The 22,686-nt window shown below is 42.0% G+C and overlaps 1 protein-coding gene across 3 annotated transcripts in view; it reads right to left on the bottom strand.

Annotated features, from left to right (window-relative positions):
• Positions 1-566: 566 nt before the first annotated feature.
• The window catches only part of LOC309563838 (rap1 GTPase-GDP dissociation stimulator 1-like), a 296,711-nt gene continuing 274,591 nt past the window's right edge, over positions 567-22,686 (bottom strand). For all 3 annotated transcript variants that reach the window (XM_082268470.1, XM_082268469.1, XM_082268471.1), the window contains 5 exons: positions 22,158-22,283; positions 14,591-14,730; positions 9,665-9,791; positions 5,291-5,419; positions 567-1,026 (listed from right to left, as the gene is read on the bottom strand). In XM_082268470.1, the coding sequence (XP_082124596.1) occupies positions 875-1,026; positions 5,291-5,419; positions 9,665-9,791; positions 14,591-14,730; positions 22,158-22,283 (674 nt within the window). In that variant the 3' untranslated portion in view covers positions 567-874. The remainder of the gene's footprint in view (positions 1,027-5,290; positions 5,420-9,664; positions 9,792-14,590; positions 14,731-22,157; positions 22,284-22,686) is intronic.

Genomic DNA, 22,686 nt, shown 5'->3' on the forward strand with positions numbered 1-22,686 from the left:
AATGCAGACACTGCTGTTTTTAGGAAAAGTCTAATATTTCTTTTTCTTCACTTTCTGTAAAGTGATAACAAATTTGAAACATTTTTCTTCATGTTTGATTTGGAATAGACCATGCAGTGTTCCCAATGCATTTGCGTGTATGAAATAAAAGCTATTATAAGGATTTTGAGTTTTACTCACTTTTTTAAAGACACTGCTATTATTTTTAACACAATTGTATATCAGTGATCATTAACTTGTGATCTGCCCCAGTTTTCCTGTTCATCAGCTATCCTTCTTATTAGTGTATTTTATTTAAGGCCCAAGACGATTCCTCTTCTTCCAATGTGGCCCAGGAAGGTCAAAACATTGGACACCCCTGGGCTAGATGGACCATTTAGCCTTTTTCAGCCAAGCAAAGAGCACTGAACAAAGTGAAAAGTGTGTAGAAAACCTTTCTTGTTGCCAATCAGAATCCTTATTTCAAGACTGCCCTGAAAAAAAATGACAGTTGGACACTCGCTGACTGCTAAGTGGAACAATAATTGATCTTGTTAGCATACATTTCATTCATAAATGATTTTTAATATACAAAAATTCAACTGTTTGCTCTGGATTACCAGTTTGCACACATATTTTTTGCACTGCCTTCCTATACATCTTCTGAACTTTATCCATCACTAGTATTCTGTGATTCTATTTTACTTTGTTGTACTCATTAAGATGTACAGGCATTGCTGATAATACCACAGTCTAGCCATGATTGATGTTGTTTTGTTGCATGTTTCTTGTATCTAGCTAATGTACTACTTTGTCAGCATAAACTAATGCTACGCTGCTAGTGGAAAATATAAGGAGTAGACTTGCTACATATTGCTTTGTTGGAAGATAAAAACTATGCAAAGAAGTGGTCACTGGTCTGGCTGGCATTTGCCAATATCTGCAGGACGGTGTTAGCTTGTTTGACCACATTGCTATTGCTGTGCCCGCAAAGCTTCTCCAAAGTCTCCTTCAAGTTGGCGGCTTCCATTTCCTTTCTTAGGTCATCTGCAGAAAGAAAACCTCTCTATAAAATTCAACAGTACACAAGTCGTACATTTTATATTTACATTTCTTGTAGGACCAGCCAAAACTTTTTTTATTTAGTTTTGTATAGAGTTGTAAAAGATTAGAATGTCTGGAAAGGTTTTACTGGTATAAGTGGCTCCTTTCACATGGGTGTTCCCCTTTGCTCAGCGGGGAATCAATCTGCTGATCCCTGCTGAGCAGGCAGATGACAAGTCTGTCTCCGATCACTGTGCTGAGATGGACCTGTCAGAGCCCTGCTCTCCGCTATGAGGAGATCGGATGAAAACGGTCCGCCTGTCCATTTTCATCCAATCCCATCCGATCCTTCAGACGGATGGAAAATATGGTTATCATCCGTCTGGATTTCAGGAAGAGGATCGGATCGAATAGCAGCGGGTGTCACTGCTGATATCCGCTGCCCCATAGGGGTGAATGGAGTGTCTGATCAGGTCCGCCTGCAAAAACTGACAGGTGGACCTGATCGGAAAGCCCGTGTGAAAGGGGCCCCAAACATACAGCCAATGTCATTAAGAACTATCTTAACCACTTGCCAACCGCCGCTCAACTATTTACTGTGGCAGTCTGGCTCTGCTGGGCAAACCGACGTAGGGCTACGTAGCTCGCCCAGGAGCCTCTAGGGGGCCAGCGTATGCCGCCAGAGGCGTGCTCCTGCCCCGCTCATTCCCTGACATCCCCGCGCGAGTGACCGGTGGCTCCGATGTCCGCCGGTCACTCGCGATCTCCCGCTGGAGAGGGAGAAAGGCAGGCGGCTAATGTAAACAAAGCCGCCTGTCATTCTCCCCTGTGTAACTGCAGAGACTACACGATTCTGCTATGTAGGATCGTATGTCTCTGTGGTTACATCACTAGCCACGCCCCCCCACAGTTAGAAACACACCCATAGGGATACATTTAACCCACGGATCACTAATAAAGTTAACCCCTTCCCTGCCAGTGTCATTTTTACAGTAACAGTGCATATGTATAGCACTGATTACTGTAGTAATGTCACTGGTACTCCCAAAAGTGTCAAAAATTTTAGTCAAGGGTCCGATCTGTCCGCCGCAATGTTGCAGTCCCGCCAAAAAAAAAAATCGCAGATCGCCACCATTACTAGTTAGAAAAAACAATAAAAATGACATAAATCTTTCCCATAGTTAGTAAACTCAATAAATTTTGCGCAAACCAATCAAAATACGCTTATTGCGATTTTTTTTTTTTTTTTTATACCAAAAATATGTAGCAAAAAACAAATTGGCCTAAAATGTTAAAAAATTTTGATTTTTACATTTTTTTTGGGGAATTTCATATAAAAAAATGTGAAAAATATTGTTATTTTTTCAAAATAGTCACTTTTTTCAGGTGATCAAATACCACCAAAAGAAAGCTCTGTTTGTGGGAAAAAAGGACGTCAATTTCATTTGGGTACAGCGTCGCACGACCGCGCAATTGTCCGTTAAAGTCCCGCAGTGCCGAATCGCAAAATAGGTCCTGGTCTTTGAGCAGCCAAATCCTCCGGGGCTTAAGTGGTTAAGCATAAAGAAGAACTAGGAGTGAATCCTCCCCCCAGAGCCTCGAGTTTGTCTGGGATTACATGAAGAGACAGAAGACCTGTGGTTAGTTCTCCAAGATGTTTGTAACAGCCGTCCTGCCGAGTTCCTTCAAAAACTGTGTGCAAGTGTACATAGATGAGGAGATGCTGGTTTGAAGCATGTTAATGATAGGAGAAATTTCCTGAGGAGGCCTTGCCTGCCTCCAATTTGACTAAGTAACTGGAAATATTTTCTGACCATTGCTTGCAGCATTTGGAGATACTAGACACTGACCAGTGCTGGTGGTCTTGGTGCAATCCCTGGCTGGTGAAATCTCTCTTTTTTTAAATGTTTTTATTATATCTCATAAACCTAATTTCAAAAGAAATTATTAGAACAGTTACACATTTTGAGCACAGTTGTGTTAAATAATTTGTTATTAAAAACATTAAAGTGTAACTAAACCCAAAAACAATAATATGTTGCAGCTCAGATGTGGTAGATACATTTGTTTTTTCTTTTTGCAGGCTTTTTCCCTTTATTTCCACCTGGTATTCTGGCCAGTAAAAGACTTTCTGTACTAGGGTGGCTACACTCACTCCTCCACTCAATACAGGGGGGATCGAAAGTTTGGGCACCCCAGGAAAATATTTGTATTAATGTTTATAAAGAAGCCAAGGAAAGATGGAAAAATCTCCAAAAAGCATCAAATTACAGATTAGACATTCTTATAATATGTCAACAAAAGTTAGATTTTATTTCCATCATTTACACTTTCAAAATAACAGAAAACAAAAAAATGGTGTCTGCAAAAGTTTGGGCACCCTGCAGAGTTAATATCTTGTACTGCCCCCTTTGGCAAGTATCACAGCTTGTAAACGCTTTTTGTAGCCAGCCAAGAGTCTTTCAATTCTTGTTTGAGGTATCTTTGCCCATTCTTCCTTACAAAAGTCTTCCAGTTCTTTGAGATTTCTGGGCTGTCTGTCACGCACTGCTCTTTTAAAGTCTATCCATAGATTTTCAATCATGTTGAGGTCAGGAGATCGTGAAGGCCATGGCAAAACCTTCAGTTTACGCCTCTTGATGTAATCCCCCGTGGATTTCGAGGTGTGTTTAGGATCATTATCCATTTGTAGAAGCCATCCTCTCTTTAACTTCAGCTTTTTCACAGATGGCATCAAGTTACCATCCAAAATTTGCTGAAATTTTATTGAATCCATTTTTCCTTCTACTCATGAGATGTTCCCTGTGCCACTGGCTGCAATACATCCCCAAAGCATGATTGATCCACCCCCATGCTTAACAGTTGGACAGAGGTTCTTTTCATTAAATTCTATGCTCCTTCTTCTCCAAATGTACCTTTGCTCATTCCGGACAAAAAGTTCAATTTTAACCTCATCGGTCCACAGAACTTGTATCCAAAATGCATCAGGCTTGTTTATATGTTCATTTGCAAAGTTCAAATGTTTATTTTTGTGGTGAGGATGTAGAAGAGGTTTTCTTCTGATGACTCTTCCATGAAGACCATATTTGTACAAGTATCTCTTTATAGTGGAATAGTGTACCACAACTCCAGTGTTTGTCAGATCTTTCTGGAGGGATCGTGCAGTCAAACGTGGGTTATGAATTGTTTTTCTCACAATCCTGAAAGCTGTTCTGTCTAATATTTTTCTTGGTCTTCCAGATCTTGCTTTAACTTCCACTGTTCCTGATGACTGCCATTTCTTAATTACATTCCGAACAGAAGATATTGACATCTGAAAACGCTTTGCTATCTTCTTATAGCCTTCTCCAGCTTTGTGCGCATCGAATATTTTTAGTTTCAGTTTTCTAGACAACTGCTTAGAAAATCCAATGGTGCTGAATGTTGGGGCAAGGTCAGATGACTCTGGGCATTTAAAACCTTTGAGATTGACATCACCTGGTCTTCCCAGACGATGATTGAGAACAATCCATGACACTGGCAGGTCTCAGCCTTGCAAAGGGGGCAGTGCATGCTTTAAATTCTGCAGGGTGCCCAAACTTTTGCAGACGCCATTTTTTTGTTTTCTGTTATTTTGAAAGTGTCAGTGATGGAAATAAAATCTAACTTTTGTTGACATATTATAAGAATGTCTAATCTGTAATTTGATGCCTTTTGGAGATTTTTCCATCTTTCCTTGGCTTCTTTATGCACACTAATACAAATTATTTTCTGGGGTGCCCAAACTCTCGATCCCCACTGTATATATGGAAGAGCAACACAGCTACCCTTGGACAGCAGCACTGCCAACCTATGGAGAAGGTAGTATTAGACGGACTAATAGATTTATATGGACTTTACATAAGTAACTAACAAATGAAAGCCTAACTCCTGCTAAAACTTTTGAAAACTGTTACATAAAGTTTTTTTTTTTTTGCTTTTTCAGGGAAAGTCTTTAAATTAATAAAAAACTGACCATTGTAAGCACCCCCGTCTGTGTTACAAAGGTTTGTCCCCAACCCTTTAATTCCCTGCCACTTTTGCTGTGGACAGTTTAGTTGGGTACTCAGAAAAACAACAGGTAAGAAAACTGTTACAAATGGGACTCAGAAAAAAGACTGCTGTGTACTGTAAATGCTACTGACAGCTTTTTTTTTTATTCTGTCCATAGTTCCACTTTAAACTTTCCCAGATTCTTTGGGGCATTTTCAGTAAAAGTAAAAGGTATAATACAATTGTCCACCAATACCTGAGTCTAGAAGGCTACACAGCAGACCCATTGAATTGTATTTCACCTCTGGACCCATTGATTCGTCCTGCAGAACTTTGAGTAAAATTAATATCAAATCTGACTCTTTAAAGACTTCTTCAACTATTTCTGGAATGAAAAAAAAAAAAAAGAATAAAAATAGATGCAATTGTATGTTGTAGTGTAAATTACGTTTTTTTAATGCTTTTAGATATACACATAAAAGTGATCGAATCTTTGTAAGTGATCCTTTTAATGTATATTAACCTTTAAAAAGCCTTGTGTCTATGTAAAATAATATGTAATATAACAGTATTGTTTTCCTCTTGATGTATGCAGTCTCTGCTTCCTAGTTGGTAGTGCTGCATAGCCTTGTTGATTTCCTTATCTCCCTGCAAGTCTGCCAGACTGGGTCCATTTGATTAAAAACAAAAGGCTCTTTGCAGTCTCCCAGGCTAACGTTAGGGGTTTATAGGCAGCCCTCCCTTCTAGCCCTGGGTCCCACCGGTGGAGGCTGCCTTTGGTTCTCTCTTCTCCCCAGAGTTCAGGTTCTCCCTAACTCCTCCCCTATGTGCTGGGCAGAGTATCCTGGGACTGGAAGCCAGGGGGTGCCTCCTGCCCTCCTTGCACAGGTGGCTGCTTCAGTCTGAGGATCCACTTGCTGAAGATGGGGCAGGAGAAAGAACAATCTTCCAAGTCCGGCTGTGTGGTAGGTTGCTGATAGCAGGAATATCCTCCAATTTGTCCCTCTCTGTGGCTCCAGCCCTGCATGCTACACTGTACACAGACAGATGGCTTTATATGGCTCCATTATAATCTGAGCTGGATTTCAACTGGCTGTCCTGCCCTGCCACTGCATACTGCTCACTGACTGCTCTGCCACTTTCTACTGCTTAAAGAGGAAGTAAATCCTCCTCTGACACTCGTACCTATAGGTAAGCCTATGATAAGGAATACCTATAGGTACTGTAAATATCTCCTAAACATGTACCGTTTAGGAGATATTTACCTTAGATGCATCCAGTAACGTCACTGGCGCATGCGCTCTGAAGGAACGGCCGCTGGTGCTGTTCCTTCAGAACTCCGTGCCGTGACCGTCGGCTCCCACATGCGTGCGCGGGAGTGACGTCACCGTGGCTCCGGCCAATCAGATGTCCGGATGCCGCGATCCCGGAAGACGGGCGACTGGAGATGTCGCCCGTCATACAGCTAAGCGGGCGTCATGGCGGGGGCTCGTACTAAGGTAAGTATTTCATAATGAGCTAGTATGCGATGCATACTAGCTCATTATGTGTTTGTCTTTCAGGGTGAAAAAGAAAAAAAAAAAAAAAGGGTTTACAACCTCTTTAATGACTGCCATACCATACTACTAACATACTATGCAGTGACTTCCTTGCCACTACATACTGCTCACTGACTGCCCTCCCACTACATACTGCTCAGTGACTGCCCTCCCACTACATACTGCTCAGTGACTGTGCTGCCACTACATACTGCTCACTGACTTCCCTCCCACTACATACTGCTCAGTGACTGCCCTCCCACTACATACTGCTCAGTGACTGCCCTCCCACTACATACTGCTCACTGACTGCCCTCCCACTACATACTGCTCAGTGACTGCCCTCCCACTACATACTGCTCAGTGACTGCCCTCCCACTACATACTGCTCAGTGACTGCCCTGTCACTACATACTGCTCACTGACTGCCCTCCCACTACATACTGCTCAGTGACTGCCCTCCCACTACATACTGCTCAGTGACTGCCCTCCCACTACATACTGCTCACTGACTGCCCTCCCACTACATACTGCTCAGTGACTGCCCTCCCACTACATACTGCTCAGTGACTGCCCTCCCACTACATACTGCTCAGTGACTGCCCTGTCACTACATACTGCTCACTGACTGCCCTCCCACTACATACTGCTCAGTGACTGCCCTCCCACTACATACTGCTCAGTGACTGCCCTCCCACTACTTACTGCTCACTGACTGCCCTCCCACTACATACTGCTCAGTGACTGCCCTCCCACTACATACTGCTCACTGACTGCCCTCCCACTACATACTGCTCACTGACTGCCCTCCCACTACATACTGCTCAGTGACTGCCCTCTCACTACATACTGCTCACTGACTGCCCTCCCACTACTTACTGCTCAGTGACTGCGCTGCCACTACATACTGCTCACTGACTGCCCTCCCACTACATACTGCTCAGTGACTGCCCTCCCACTACATACTGCTCAGTGACTGCCCTCTCACTACATACTGCTCACTGACTGCCCTCCCACTACTTACTGCTCAGTGACTGCGCTGCCACTAAATACTGCTCTCTGACTGCCCTGTCACTACATATTGCTCACTGTATGCCCTACCACTACATATTGCTCACTAAATGTGTTGCCACTATATACTGCTCACTTGCTGCCCTCTCTCTATATACTGCTCACTGAATGTGCTGCCACTACATACTGCTCACTGACTGCCCTGTCACTACATACTGCTCACTGACTGCCCTGTCAATATATACTACATACTGTCACTACACTGACTGCCCTGTCACTACATACTGCTCACTGACTGCCCTACCACTACATATTGCTCACTGACTGCTCCCCCACTACATACTGCTCACTGAATGTACTGCCACTACATACTGCTCACTGACTGCCCTGTCACTATATACTGCTCACTGACTGACTTGTCACTACATACTGCTCAGTGACTGCCCTGTCTCTACATACTGCTCAATGACTGCTCTCCCACTTCATACTGCTTACTGACTGCTCTCCCACTTCATACTGCTTACTGACTGCCCTCCCACTACATACTACTCACTGACTGCTCTCTCATCACATACTGCTCACTGACTGCCCTGTCACTACATACTGCTCAGTGACTGTGCTGCCACTACATACTGCTCACTGACTGCCCTGTCACTATATACTGCTCACTGACTGACTTGTCACTACATACTGCTCAGTGACTGCCCTGTGTCTACATACTGCTTACTGACTGCTCTCCCACTTCATACTGCTTACTGACTGCCCTCCTATTACATACTGCTCAGTGACTGCCCTGTCACTACATACTGCTCAGTGACTGCCCTGTCACTACATACTGCTCAGTGACTGCCCTGTCACTACATACTGCTCAGTGACTGCCCTGTCTCTACATACTGCTCAATGACTGCTCTCCCACTTCATACTGCTTACTGACTGCTCTCCCAATTCATACTGCTTACTGACTGCCCTCCCACTACATACTACTCACTGGCTGCTCTCTCATCACATACTGCTCATTGACTGCCCTGTCACTACATACTGCTCAGTGACTGTGCTGCCACTACATACTGCTCACTAACTGCCCTCCCACTACATACTGCTCACTGACTGCCCTCCCACCACATACTGCTCACTGACTGTGCTGCCACTACATACTGCTCACTGACTTCCCTCCCACTACATACTGCTTACTGACTGTGCTGCCACTACATACTGCTCACTGACTTCCCTCCCACTACATACTGCTCACTGACTGCCCTCCCACCACATACTGCTCACTGACTGTGCTGCCACTACATACTGCTCACTGACTTCCCTCCCACTACATACTGCTTACTGACTGTGCTGCCACTACATACTGCTCACTGACTTCCCTCCCACTACATACTGCTCACTGACTGCCCTCCCACCACATACTGCTCAGTGACCGTGCTGCCACTACATACTGCTCACTGACTGCCCTCCCACCACATACTGCTCAGTGACTGCCCTCCCACTACATACTGCTCAGTGACTGCCCTCCCACTACATACTTCTCACTGACTTCCCTCCCACTATATACTTCTCACTGACTGCCCTGTCACTATACATTCCACAGCTCAACACTGCCATTTCTTTCTGCCCTGTATTGTATACTTCTCATTGCACCTTTCTATGTACTGCTTTGAATTGATAATACAGTCACACCAAGCAGGGGAGAGAGGAGGATGCCCTGTCAAGTACACTGTATGGGGCCCCGTAATTTACAAAGGTGGCCCTAGCAGGCTTGTAGTTCTCAATGAACTGCTAGGGCCCTGGTGAGCATTCTCGTAGTTCATTGTCTCTTCCTACTATTCAGTAACTCCCTGCCTGTATCGGAGTTATGGGCAGACAGTGTACTCAGAGTCCGCAGGATCCAGGCTTGCACCCATGATCTGCAGATTGCGGATGCATCGCTTTACAGGATGCATTGTAAACAAATAATAAATGCAGATTTTTTTTACCTACAAAAAGATGTGCATTTATTTTTTTTTTTTTTACAAAAGGTGAACTTAGGCTTTAAGTTGTAGAAAAAATAACACAATTATGTTGTGACATTTTACCGAGGTTGATTGCAGAAGCGATGGCCAAAGCGATAAGGGCTTCATTTTGCATGATGGCGTGCTCGCTGGTTGTCATGGATACCAGATGCTTAACACCCTTGGCCTTCTGAATGGCTTTTACAACTTCCTGTAAATAGCAAACCACATTAAAATAGATTGAAAAGCATATTTGTCGAACTCGTTTGGGGCATTGAGCAGAATTATCAACTCATTTATCCCACTTCCCTACATCTTCATGTGAGTGGATTATCCACCCGTAACCCCTAGATGTCTGCTTAGCACTTCTTCATTTCTAACACATATCTGGGCTATTAAATGTACCTTTTATATATTCTATCTTTATTGCATGGGATCCTACAGAAGCACCCCCAACATCCAATAGGCTTGCTGCATGTTTTTCTTGATTTTTTTAACCTGTGCTTCACCACCACTCTTACTTATGTAGAGATTTATTCTTTTGAGTACACTTCATATGGTACAGCCTAAGTGTTGCATACTTTTGGTTATCTTTTATAACAACGTACACTGATGGAATTTTCATATTAAAACATATGTAAACCTGAACAATGAACTTCTCTTATTTGGTAACTTATGGTCTGGTAAAAATACCATTGAAAGTTTTCTTTTATTGCATCCGTTTCATAAGTTCAAAACAATATGTGTTGATCCTGCCAGAAATCCTGTGGGCTGATAACTTCCTGTGGTGCCTGTGCTGACCTATCATTTGCAATGTTATGAGTTATCTTTGGGGACTACAGAACCACTCCTCTATATTTTATGGAGAATCTTACGTTTATTTATATATTTATTACATTTTTGTTTTGAACTTGGGAATGCTGATGTTATTTATTGATTATTTATTGAGTATTGTACATTTGTACTAAGGATTCAGGTCTGCAAGTCTTTAAAATTCGCTAATTAGGTTACCTGTATATACATGAATATTATTGTTTCACTATCTATACCAGTGATGGCGAACCTTGGCAGCCCAGATGTTTTGGAACTTCATTTCCCATAATGTTCATGCACTCTGCAGTCTAGTTGAGCATCATTGAAAACCAAAACATCTGGGGTGCCAAGGTTCGCCATCACTGATCTATACCATGTCACAGGGGGAAAATATGTTGTCGGAGCATGGTTTTAATTGTTTTTACATGTAGCATTGGTTAGCGGCGTTCCAACCTGCTGCTGCATGGAACAGGCTGCCAGTGTTGCACACAGCCAGCATTGCAGCTGTTTTTTCTCTCTCCTCGACTGCCAGCAAGAACATCTGCCGCAGGAGAGAGAGGACATGGGACACCCATAAAACTAGTGAAGCCACTATGAGCTGGAGGATAACTTGCCCATTTCCCAGGACATAAAAGGACACTGATTGGCTGGGAACATCTTTTTATCGTAGTATAGGCTGGATGGGACTACAGGCATGCTGGCCACAACTTCTTGCCCATTTCCTAAAGGAACAGTGACACCTATTTTAAGGATACAGTTTTGGTATGTATGCCCAGCATTGTGATCTGAGCACTCCAATGCCAGAGCTTTGGCCCCCCCCCGGTGACTTACTGGCCAGTGGGATTAGTTTGGAGAGACTATCGTAACTTTAGTTCCCAATACCACCCCTACTTCGGACCTCCCTGGTTTTAGGGCTCAGGGACAGAGACATCTGGTCCTTCAGTTATTTATGGTGTTATACAAAATGGGTATCCATTATTGTTAACTGTTATTGCCATTTTCTTTGTTGAGTTGCTGAATGCATCATATAAATAAATATTCCCTCTTTAGCCTTGGTGTGTGAGGTGGCGTGGCATTGCTTGAAAAGTCAACTGTGGTTCTTTCAGGGTTAAAGGATAAGTTTACCTTTGGTAACATGTTACACCCATATTTAGGGTGTAAGATGAAACATGTTATGAATGGACCGGCGCCCACACCTTCCCGATTTGATAACTAGCAGGGATCCAGCCACGTCACTCATTCACAGCTCTCTGTGAACGGAAAACGAAAAGGTCAGGCATTCTTTTGGGTTGTCGGCTTGTAGTTTTCAATGATACTACCACGGCGCTGTGGAGGGCCATGGTAGTTCATTCTCTCTTTCTTTCAGATTGTATCCTCTTGTCCCTATGGGATGTATGGGCACAGAGATACACGGGAAGATCTGCAGGAGTCCTGCATAGCACCAGCAATCTGCTGATTGCTGGTGCAATGCTTTACAAGCTCCAAAAAATAAAATAAATAAATGCACATTTTTTACTTGCAAAAAAAATGTGCATTTATTATTTTTTTTTAAAAAGTGAACTTATTCTTTAAGCGCTACATATAAAGTAGGTTAGGGTTGCTATACATGTGTTCTAGCTAGTTTATATTAATAAAGGTTTACATGAATTAGACATATTGGTAGGGATTAAGAATTTAAAAGCTTGACGCATTTGGTATTTTCTTACTCAACTCAACCTCATCTTTTGAATTTTACCAAACAAATTGGGTACAATATATTGTGTGTGTTCAATAAAATCAATTTAAAAAAACAGTAAAACTATCTGCGCTTGGAAAAAGGAATGACAAGAAGATAGCGCAGTCAGCACAATGGGCAAGATTACACAAGCCAAATCACATATACACCAAAGGGCAGCGCCAATACATCATAAAACAATAATAATAATGAATGTTCATATAAAAGTCCACACACCAGTGAATGGCAATGAAAACAATGAAGATGGAGTCCTATCACCAAACACACCGCAAGGAAATTCAACAAAGAAGTTCTTTATTCGTACATACAAAGGTACAGTGTACAGCAGGATGGATTTGGTAGACGCGTTTCACACAAATTCCACGTGCTTGTTCACTTAATGAACAAACGTAGAATTTGAGTGAAACGCGTCTACCATATCCATCCTGCTGTATCTTGTACCTTTGTATGTACGAATAAAGAACTTCTTCATTGAATTTCCTGGTGGTGTGCAACCAATTTCTTCCTATATGCTGTTTGCGGTGGTGAGCCGAGGTCCAGCACCCACCTTGGATTGTAGATACAGACTCACCTGAGCGGCATTACTCCACTCTACACTATCACCAAACACCACGTGGATAGAGGTAAACTGCTTACCAGATGTTGTTGACTCTCAAATTATAGAGAAGTCAACACCAACATGATTATACATGAATATGAGCTGTTCGAGCAATATCCTCAAGACATCAATCCCGGTCCATAGGAATGTACTGATTAATGACCGTGACCCTCTCAAATCCGCCAACATCCAAAGTACTTCACCCAGTGGTGTATTTTGTATTACACCACTGAGTGGAGCCACTGCAGAGAGAAGTGAAGTACTTTGGATATTGGCGGACTTGAAAGTGTCACGGTCATTAATCAGTACATTCCTATGGACCGGGATTGATGTCTTGAGGCTATCGCTCAAACAGCTCATAATCATGTTGGTGTTGACTTCTCTATAATTTGAGAGTCAACAACAACTGGTAAGCAGTTGACCTATATCTACATGGTGTTTGGTGATAGGACTCCATCTTCACTGTTTTCATTGCCATTCACTGGTGTGTGGAGGATTCTTCTTGGTCATTCTTCATATGGACTTTTATATGAACTTTAATTATTATTATTGTTTTATCATGTATTGATGCTGCCCTAGCTACAGAAGACGCGATGATTGGACGGCGAAACGCATCTAGCGATTGGCTGAGCGGACTTGGCGTCACTTCCGGCCAGTGAAGCGCACGCTGCGGGAGCAGCGAACCACCGAGCCGTGACCTATTTGCCTATACTTTTAATATGTTTGTAAGTAGTTTTTCGTGTTTACTATAAATTTTGCTTAAACGTACTTCACTATGGATGGCCTTTCTTTTCCATGAGGGGACTCGGGATATGTTTAAAGGACCATCAATAAGGACCTCTCCTACATAATTGTGAATTCCAGGCTGCAAGAAAAGGCTGTGACTACACTGCAGGATATTACTGAATGCCTTATACCGAGCGTATTGTGGTAAGTAGAAACCACAAGGGGATCACCCCCACCCATGCACACAGTGAAGCACAGGAGCACCTTATCTGCACGTGATGGACACTTTATATGGACTATATGATTTAATATATATGAATATGATATTTTATTTATGAATTTGGAGTATATTTATTGCGTGATCTTGCGAGATTTGCACAGTATATACTTTGTACATGTTTGCACATTTGCACAAGTTCACAAATTTGCACTAATTTTTTCAGGTTTATCTATAACCTATTTATCTAGCGTACAAGCAGCGCTGCAACATTGGGTTCACATTACTTTAAAGGCACAAGCACTTTAATTTACAGCAAGCAGCTATTGATTGCACAGACACTTTTCTAATGTATTTATTTATTTGCATAATACCAAAAGCGTGAGGCTATACCGATATACAACAGTTTGAGGATGGCCCCTTCCTGTTCCAACATGACTGCACACCAGTGCACAAAGCAAGGTTCATAAAGACATGAATGAGCAAGTTTGGGGTGGAGGAACTTGACTGGCCTGCACAGAGTCCTGACCCCAACCTGATAGGAATGAATAAGAAAGGAGATGTGCGTGTAAAGGCAGTTGTCCCAATACTTTTGGTAATATAGTGTATGTAAGCTCACTCCTGAGATGGTCTATGGACTATGGTATGTGTAGTGTGCATACAGCAGTGCATATGACTTCAACTAATGTGCACTGCTTGTTCCAAATAAAATGAAGTGATGGGGAAAAGGAGAATTCTGGCCTGATGTAGGACATTACAAAGTGCAGTAAGAAATGATTTCATGAAAAATGTATTACAAGGCCATTAAGTAGGGGATATGTATGGGTTATGTTTAGAGAATAAGGATATAATTTAATGTCACTTTAAAGTTTGCTTTACCCCCTTGATGAAGGGGTTAATGGAAGATTTTTATTGTCTTACTGAAGACTTGCTGTGTCGCAGAAGAGATGCCAGCAAACGGTTTGCTTCTCCGCGTACACCAATGTGATCTTTCACTTCACACCACTGCACAAGTCTTGCCAGGAGCTTGGAATCCTGTCCTAGAATTCTCGCTGTATCGGCTTTAATAAGAAAAAGCAATGTCATTCCAATATGCAAGTGAACCGGTCATAAAAAATTAAAGCTAATAGTTTGCCAGAATCAGGCACAGCAAAGTACCTGCATGTATTCTAACCCAACAGCTGCATTACTATTTTAAATGGTTTTCAATTAAAAATGAATAAATAGTGGAAGTAGACACAAAAACTCATCTTGCCCCCACAGACCTTGGAAGATTTAATAAGCCTAATGGGAAGGACCTTGATTTCAATCAGAACTCTAGCACAATCCCATTCAACCCCTTGCTGACCAGAACACAGAACTTTCTCCATGGGCCTCCGGGGCTGTAAGGGAAAACTCCTAACCATCATAATGGAGCAAAGTTCAAACCTCCTACTGAAGTACAGTGGGGATCGAAAGTTTGGGCACCCCAGGTAAAAATTTGTATTCATGTGCATAAAGAAGCCAAGGAAAGATGGAAACATCTCCAAAAGGCATCAAATTACAGATTAGACATTCTGCAAAAGTTTGGGCACCCTGCAGAATTTATAGCATGCTCTGCCCCCTTTGCAAGGCTGAGACCTGCCAGTGTCATGGATTGTTCTCAATCAATGTCTGGGAAGACCAGGTGATGTCAATCTCAAAGGTTTTAAATGCCCAGACTCATCTGACCTTGCCCCAACAATCAGCACCATGGGATCTTCTAAGCAGTTGTCTAGAAAACTGAAACTGAAAATAGTTGACGTTCACAAAGCTGGAGAAGGCTATAAGAAGATATCAAAGCATTTTCAGATGTCAATATCTGTTCGGAATGTAATTAAGAAATGGCAGTCATCGGGAACAGTGGAAGTTAAAGCAAGATCTGGAAGACCAAGAAAAATATCAGACAGAACAGCTCGCAGGATTGTGAGAAAAACAATTCAAAACCCACGTTTGACTGCACGATCCATCCAGAAAGATCTGGCAGACACTGGAGTTGTGGTACACTATTCCACTATAAAGAGATACTTGTACAAATATGGTCTTCATGGAAGAGTCATCAGAAGAAAACCTCTTTTACGTCCTCACCACAAAAATCAGCGTTTGAACTTTGCAAATGAACATATAGACAAGCCTGATGCATCTTGGAAACAAGTTCTGTGGACCGATGAGGATAAAATTGAACTTTTTGGCCGGAATGAGCAAAGGTATGTTTGGAGAAGAAGGGGCACAGAATTTAATGAAAAGAACCTCTGTCCAACTGTTAAGCATGGGGGTGGATCAATCATGTTTTGGGGTTGTATTGCAGCCAGTGGCACAGGGAACATCTCACGAGTAGAAGGAAAATGGATTCAATAAAATGTCAGCAAATTTTGGATTGGAACCGTGATGCCATCTGTGAAAAAGCTGAAGTTAAAGAGAGGATGGCTTCTACAAATGGATAATGATCATAAACACACCTCAAAATCCACGGGGGATTACATCAAGAGGCGTAATCTGAAAGTTTTGCCATGGCCTTCATAATCTCCTGACCTCAACATAATTGAAAATCTATGGATAGACTTTAAAAGAGCAGTGCGTGACAGACAGCCCAGAAATCTCAAAGAACTGGAAGACTTTTGTAAGGAAGAATGGGCAAAGATACGTCAAACAAGAATTGAAAGACTCTTGGCTGGCTACAAAAAGTGTTTACAAGCTGTGATACTTGCCAAAGGAGGCAGTACAAGATATTAACTCTGCAGGGTGCCCAAACTTTTGCAGACACCATTTTTTGTTTTCTGTTATTTTGAAAGTGTAAATGATGGAAATAAAATGTAACTTTTGTTGAAATATTCTAAGAATGTCTAATCTGTAATTTGATTCCTTTTGGGGATTTTTCCATCTTTCCTTGGCTTCTTTATGCACATTAATACATATTTTTACCTGGGGTGCCCAAACTTTTGATCCCCACTGTATGTTCAGATTTGGAGGTTCTTCAAATGCATTGAGAATCATTTTTTTACAAACCAATCTCTTTTTCTTATCTAAGAAAAAAGAAAAGGCACCTCTAAGTGCAACATAGACAATATTTTATTGACACACAGAGATAAGGAACTTACAAGATGATCGTATAAAACGGGCACATAGTAACATCGCTGGGGCTCCGTTGCTGACCCTCCGTTGCTGACCCTATGGCTCTGTTTCCCTTAGCCGTCCAGCAGCGAGGTGGTTGGAAGTATGGAGCCCACACAGGACAGGTGTTTCCGTCCGAGGCCATGGTAAAACGCATGCCTCGCTCGAGGACCGCACAGAACGTAGTGACGTCAGGGGGCAGTAACACGTTTTGGAGCCTGCGTATACAATCATTGTCTAAGTTCCTTATGTTCCTGTGTCAATAAATGATTGTCTTTGCGGCACTTAGTGGAGTCTTCTCTTTTTTCTTATGCCTATTATTTGGAGTTGCTTCTACTTTCTAAAAGAGCTGCCCCAGCTTCACTATAGTCCTCTACAGTGCCTTGCGAAAGTATTCGGCCCCCTTGAACTTTTCTACCTTTTGCCACATTTCAGGCTTCAAACATAAAGATAAAAAACTGTAATTTTTTGTGAAGAATCAACAACAAGTGGGACACAATCATGAAGTGGAACTAAATTTATTGGATATTTCAAACTTTGTTAACAAATAAAAAACTGAAAAATTGGGCGTGCAAAATTATTCAGCCCCTTTACTTTCAGTGCAGCAAACTCTCTCCAGAAGTTCAGTGAGGATCTCTGAATGATCCAATGTTGACCTAAATGACTAATGATGATAAATAGAATCCACCTGTGTGTAATCAAGTCTCCGTATAAATGCACCTGCACTGTGATAGTCTCAGAGGTCCGTTTAAAGCGCAAAGAGCATCATGAAGAACAAGGAACACACCAAGCAGGTCCAAGATACTGTTGTGGAGAAGTTTAAAGCCGGATTTGGATACAAAAAGATTTCCCAAGCTTTAAACATCCCAAGGAGCACTGTGCAAGCGATAATATTGAAATGGAAGGAGTATCAGACTACTGCAAATCTCCGAAGACCTGGCCGTCCCTCTAAACTTTCAGCTCATACAAGGAGAAGACTGATCAGAGATGCAGCCAAGAGGCCCATGATCACTCTGGATGAACTGCAGAGATCTACAGCTGAGGTGGGAGACTCTGTCCATAGGACAACAATCAGTCGTATATTGCACAAATCTGGCCTTTATGGAAGAGTGGCAAGAAGAAATTTCCAATAAATTTCGTTCCACTTCATGATTGTGTCCCACTTGTTGTTGATTCTTCACAAAAAATTACAGTTTTATATTTTTATGTTTGAAGCCTGAAATGTGGCAAAAGGTCAAAAAAGTTCAAGGGGGCCGAACACTTTCGCAAGGCACTGTATATATGACCATGGAGGTCATCATTTGTCCATCACAGAGGTCTGCTCTCCCCAACAGAAGCGCCCTATGTTCCTCATATCTTTTTCTTACCTACCTCCACTCCCTCTGCACAACTAGACTGCTCCCTGTAATCTCTTCTCCCTTATGGCTGACACAGGTCCTTTGACAGCATCAAGTACAGTGCAGAGTTCATAGCCCTGCATTGGATGTGAGGAGGTTGAGGGACAGCCCACTGCCAGAGCTTAGAGGAGAATCGGAAAAAGCCAGTTGCTGGGGAAGAGGAGGATCAGGTAAGTAAAAACTGCTTTTTCTGGTACCCTAGACCTGAATGAGAAGTTAATGTGTGCAGTACAGCACAGCCCCACTGCAAAGAAGAGCTTTCAAATTTCCACCAGTTGGGCTTTAGGATCCGGACGGTGGGCAGAATCGGGACAAATCGTGGGATGCTTGTGTGATGCCAATACCTGTTATTGGCACCCCAATCATGCAGAGCTTTTGCTACGATATTCGCATGATAAATTGAGCTGCGATAGCGGCAAATCACAATCCGCAACGCTGTCGCTCAAAAGAAGCTTCTGCTCCTTTTTGAGCTACAATCATCTCGTGTTGCGATTTGCCGCAATTGCAGTGGGGTTTATCGTGCCAAAATTGCTGTGGAATTGGGGTGCCATTAAGAAGTAATGGCATCACAAAGGCGTCCTGCAATTTACCACGATTAGGAATCTCAGGCAGAATCGCGGCGATTCTGAACGGAACCTGAATGTTTCAGTACTTATCAGAAATGATTGGTGCTGAGATGAGGGTTTATTAGAGGAGGTTCTGCAGTTATAATTAAATAGGGATCTATAGCAGCTTCCCCTAATAACGATATAAGAAAGAGGGACATCAAACAGCTTGGCTCTCCTGAGGAAATGAATTAGTTTAAGCTTGTAATTCACAGTATTTCTAAAACCTTCTGTATTATTTTCCTTAAACACTTTGTGGCCACCTCCTGTAGATCTACTGCTACAGGGCGGCCCCCTTGAACTTTTTGACCTTTTTCCACATTTTAGGCTTCAAACATAAAGATATAAAACTGTATTTTTTTTTTTTTTGAAGAATCAACAACAAGTGGGACACAATCATGAAGTGGAACAAAATCTATTGGATATTTCAAACTTTTTTAACAAATAAAAAAACGGAAAAATTGGGCGTGCAAAATTATTCAGCCCCCTTAAGTTAATACTTTATAGCGCCACCTTTTGCTGCGATTACAGCTGTAAGTCGCCTTGGGGTATGTCTCTATCAGTTTTGCACATCGAGAGACTGAAATTTTTGCCCATTCCTCCTTGCAAAACAGCTTGAGCTCAGTGAGGTTGGATGGAGAGCGTTTGTGAACAGCAGTTTTCAGTTCTTTCCACAGATTTTCGATTGGATTCAGGTCTGGACTTTGACTTGGCCATTCTAACACCTGGATATGTTTATTTGTGAACCATTCCATTGTAGATTTTGCTTTATGTTTTGGATCATTGTCTTGTTGGAAGACAAATCTCCGTCCCAGTCTCAGGTCTTTTGCAGACTCCATCAGGTTTTCTTCCAGAATGGTCCTGTATTTGGCTCCATCCATCTTCCCATCAATTTTAACCATCTTCCCTGTCCCTGCTGAAGAAAAGCAGACCCAAACCATGATTCTGCCACCACCATGTTTGACAGTGGGGATGGTGTGTTCAGGGTGATGAGCTGTGTTGCTTTTACACCAAACATAACATTTTGCATTTCTGCCAAAAAGTTCGATTTTGGTTTCATCTGACCAGAGCACCTTCTGCCGCATGTTTGGTGTGTCTCCCAGGTGGCTTGTGGCAAACTTTAAACGACACTTTTTATGGATATCTTTAAGAAATGGAATTCTTCTTGCCACTCTTCCATAAAGGCCAGATTTGTGCAGTATACGACTGATTGTTGTCCTATGGACAGAGTCTCCCACCTCAGCTGTAGATCTCTGCAGTTCATCCAGAGTGATCATGGGCCTCTTGGCTGCATCTCTGATCAGTCTTCTCCTTGTATGAGCTGAAAGTTTAGAGGGACGGCCAGGTATTCATAGATTTGCAGTGGTCTGATACTCCTTCCTTTTCAATAGTATCGCTTGCACAGTGCTCCTTGGGATGTTTAAAGCTTGGGAAATCTTTTTGTATCCAAATCCGGCTTTAAACTTCTCCACAACAGTATCTCGAACCTGCCTGGTGTGTTCCTTGTTCTTCATGATGCTCTCTGCGCTTTAAATGGACCTCTGAGACTATCACAGTGCAGGTGCATTTATACAGAGACCTGATTACACACAGGTGGATTCTATTTATCATCATTAGTCATTTAGGTCAACATTGGATCATTCAGAGATCCTCACTGAACTTCTGGAGAGAGTTTGCTGCACTGAAAGTAAAGGGGCTGAATAATTTTGCACGCCCAATTTTTCAGTTTTTTTATTTGTTAACAAAGTTTGCAATATCCAATAAATTTCGTTCCACTTCATGATTGTGTCCCATTTGTTGTTGATTCTTAAAAAAAAATTACAGTTTTATATCTTTATGTTTGACGCCTGAAATGTGGCAAAAGGTCAAAAAGTTCAAGGGGGCGAATACTTTCGCAATGTACTGTATATATATGTGATTCTGCACCTCCCTGCAGGCGTGCTGGCGGTGCTGTGATTAGACACAGCACAAGCCAATCAGTGGGTGCTGGCCAATGGATGTCTGCCACCACCCGCTGATCAGCAAGGAGGAAGACAGGACAGAGCTCTGCATATGTAAACAATGCAGATCTCTGTCCTGTCAGTGGGCAGACAGTGTCTTTTGTTTCCCTGCAAAACAAGCAAAAGCTTAGTAAAAGAACCTCACAGCACACTCATAAACACTGCTTAGACACACATTTAACCACTCCTCTCCTGAATATACTTCCTGCTATCATATACTCTGCACTCCTCACCTGAATATACGACCTGCCATCATATACTCTGTACTCCTCTCCAAAACATACACTTCACACTCCTCTCCTGAACATTGTACCTGTCATCATACACTTCTCTCCAGAACATACTACCTATCATCATACACTCTGTACTCCTCTCCTGAACATACTACCTATCATCATACACTCTGTACTCCTATCCTGAACATACAGCTATCATCATACACTCTGTACTCCTCTCCTGAACATACTACCTATCATCATACACTCTGTACTCCTCTCCTGAACATACTACCTATCATCATATACTCTGTACTCCTCTCCTGAACATACTACCTATCATCATACACTTTTTTGTATTGGATAGGTGTTATAGCAGAAATTAAAAAATATGTATTTTTTTATCAAAATATTCAGTCTTTTTTCGTTTCTAGCTCAAAAAATGTAAAAACCCACTGGTTATCAAATACCACCATTAGAAAGCTCTATTTGTGGGAAAAATGATATAAATTTTGTTTTCAGTACAGTGTTGCATGACCGCACAATCGTTAAAGTAAAGCAGTGCTAAAAAGCAAAAAATGGCCTGGTCAAGAAGGGTGGTAAATCTTCTGGAGGGCAAGTGGTTAATAAAACTTATATTCAGGTATGGGTAGTACTCCACGAAATCCCTGTAGATTCCAGTGACAATACGTCCCTAGTGCTGTTCTCCTCAACACAATCTCACTCATCCTGGTGCATTTTTTTTATAACACAATGTAATCTTTAATGAACGTAGACTCATAAATTCATATTCACCCAGCTACTTTCAAATAGAACAAGCTGATATGCGATTCAATGAGCTTGCATTCACTCAGATCATCTGAGATTTGTTTTAGCTTTTTTTTAAAGAGAAGGAATAATTTAATTTTGACATAACATGGATCATATTTTACTCTTAGGTTCTCTTATTATGCAGATTTATGTGGCTCTCCTAAATAGTAGCACTTCACTGAACACAAACTTATAGTCCTCATAAAAGGTTAGTTACATCCTCATAAAAGGTTAGTTACATTTGTCATTTTCTTGTGTCTAACTTAAACAAATTACTTGCCATTGTGCTCAGTGGATTCAGTATGTCAGTACTCATTGCCTTGTGTCTGTACCTTGGCCATCAGTCAGCATCCTTAGTGTTCCGAGAAGCTTGAACTGCACTGGCGGCATCTCTGAGCGCAGTAACATTTGGATTCGATCTGCCACCCCTTCTTCCAGCATCTTCACTTTGTTCATCGCTGAGAATATAGATCACAGTCAATGCCAAGGTAGTTACTACTTTATGGAATAAAATAAAGACAATGTAAAAATTGCAGGCACTAAGCATCCAATCAGAATTATATTCCATATACTACGTTATAACTGCATTGTCAGATGCTGAAATGACAAAGCTGAACTCCAGGCAGAATAATGACCATTCATTACAGTTGTGCATTCCCTTAAAATGGGTACACATAGATCGAAATTTAGCCTAATCAGCAGGGACCACCTGAATTTTGATCTGTGTGTGGCCCTCCCTGTTTGTTTGAAAGATCAACTTCTGTTGAATGGGACTGTTGGAAAGCACCAGTCTCTTCTTTCAGAATGCAATGTCCCAGCGACGAGGATTCTTCTATTAAAAAGTGGTGTGAAAACTCTCGC

The sequence above is a fragment of the Pelophylax lessonae genome, assembly GCF_965119305.1.
Source record: "Pelophylax lessonae genome assembly, chromosome: 9".
Lineage (NCBI taxonomy): Eukaryota > Metazoa > Chordata > Amphibia > Anura > Ranidae > Pelophylax > Pelophylax lessonae.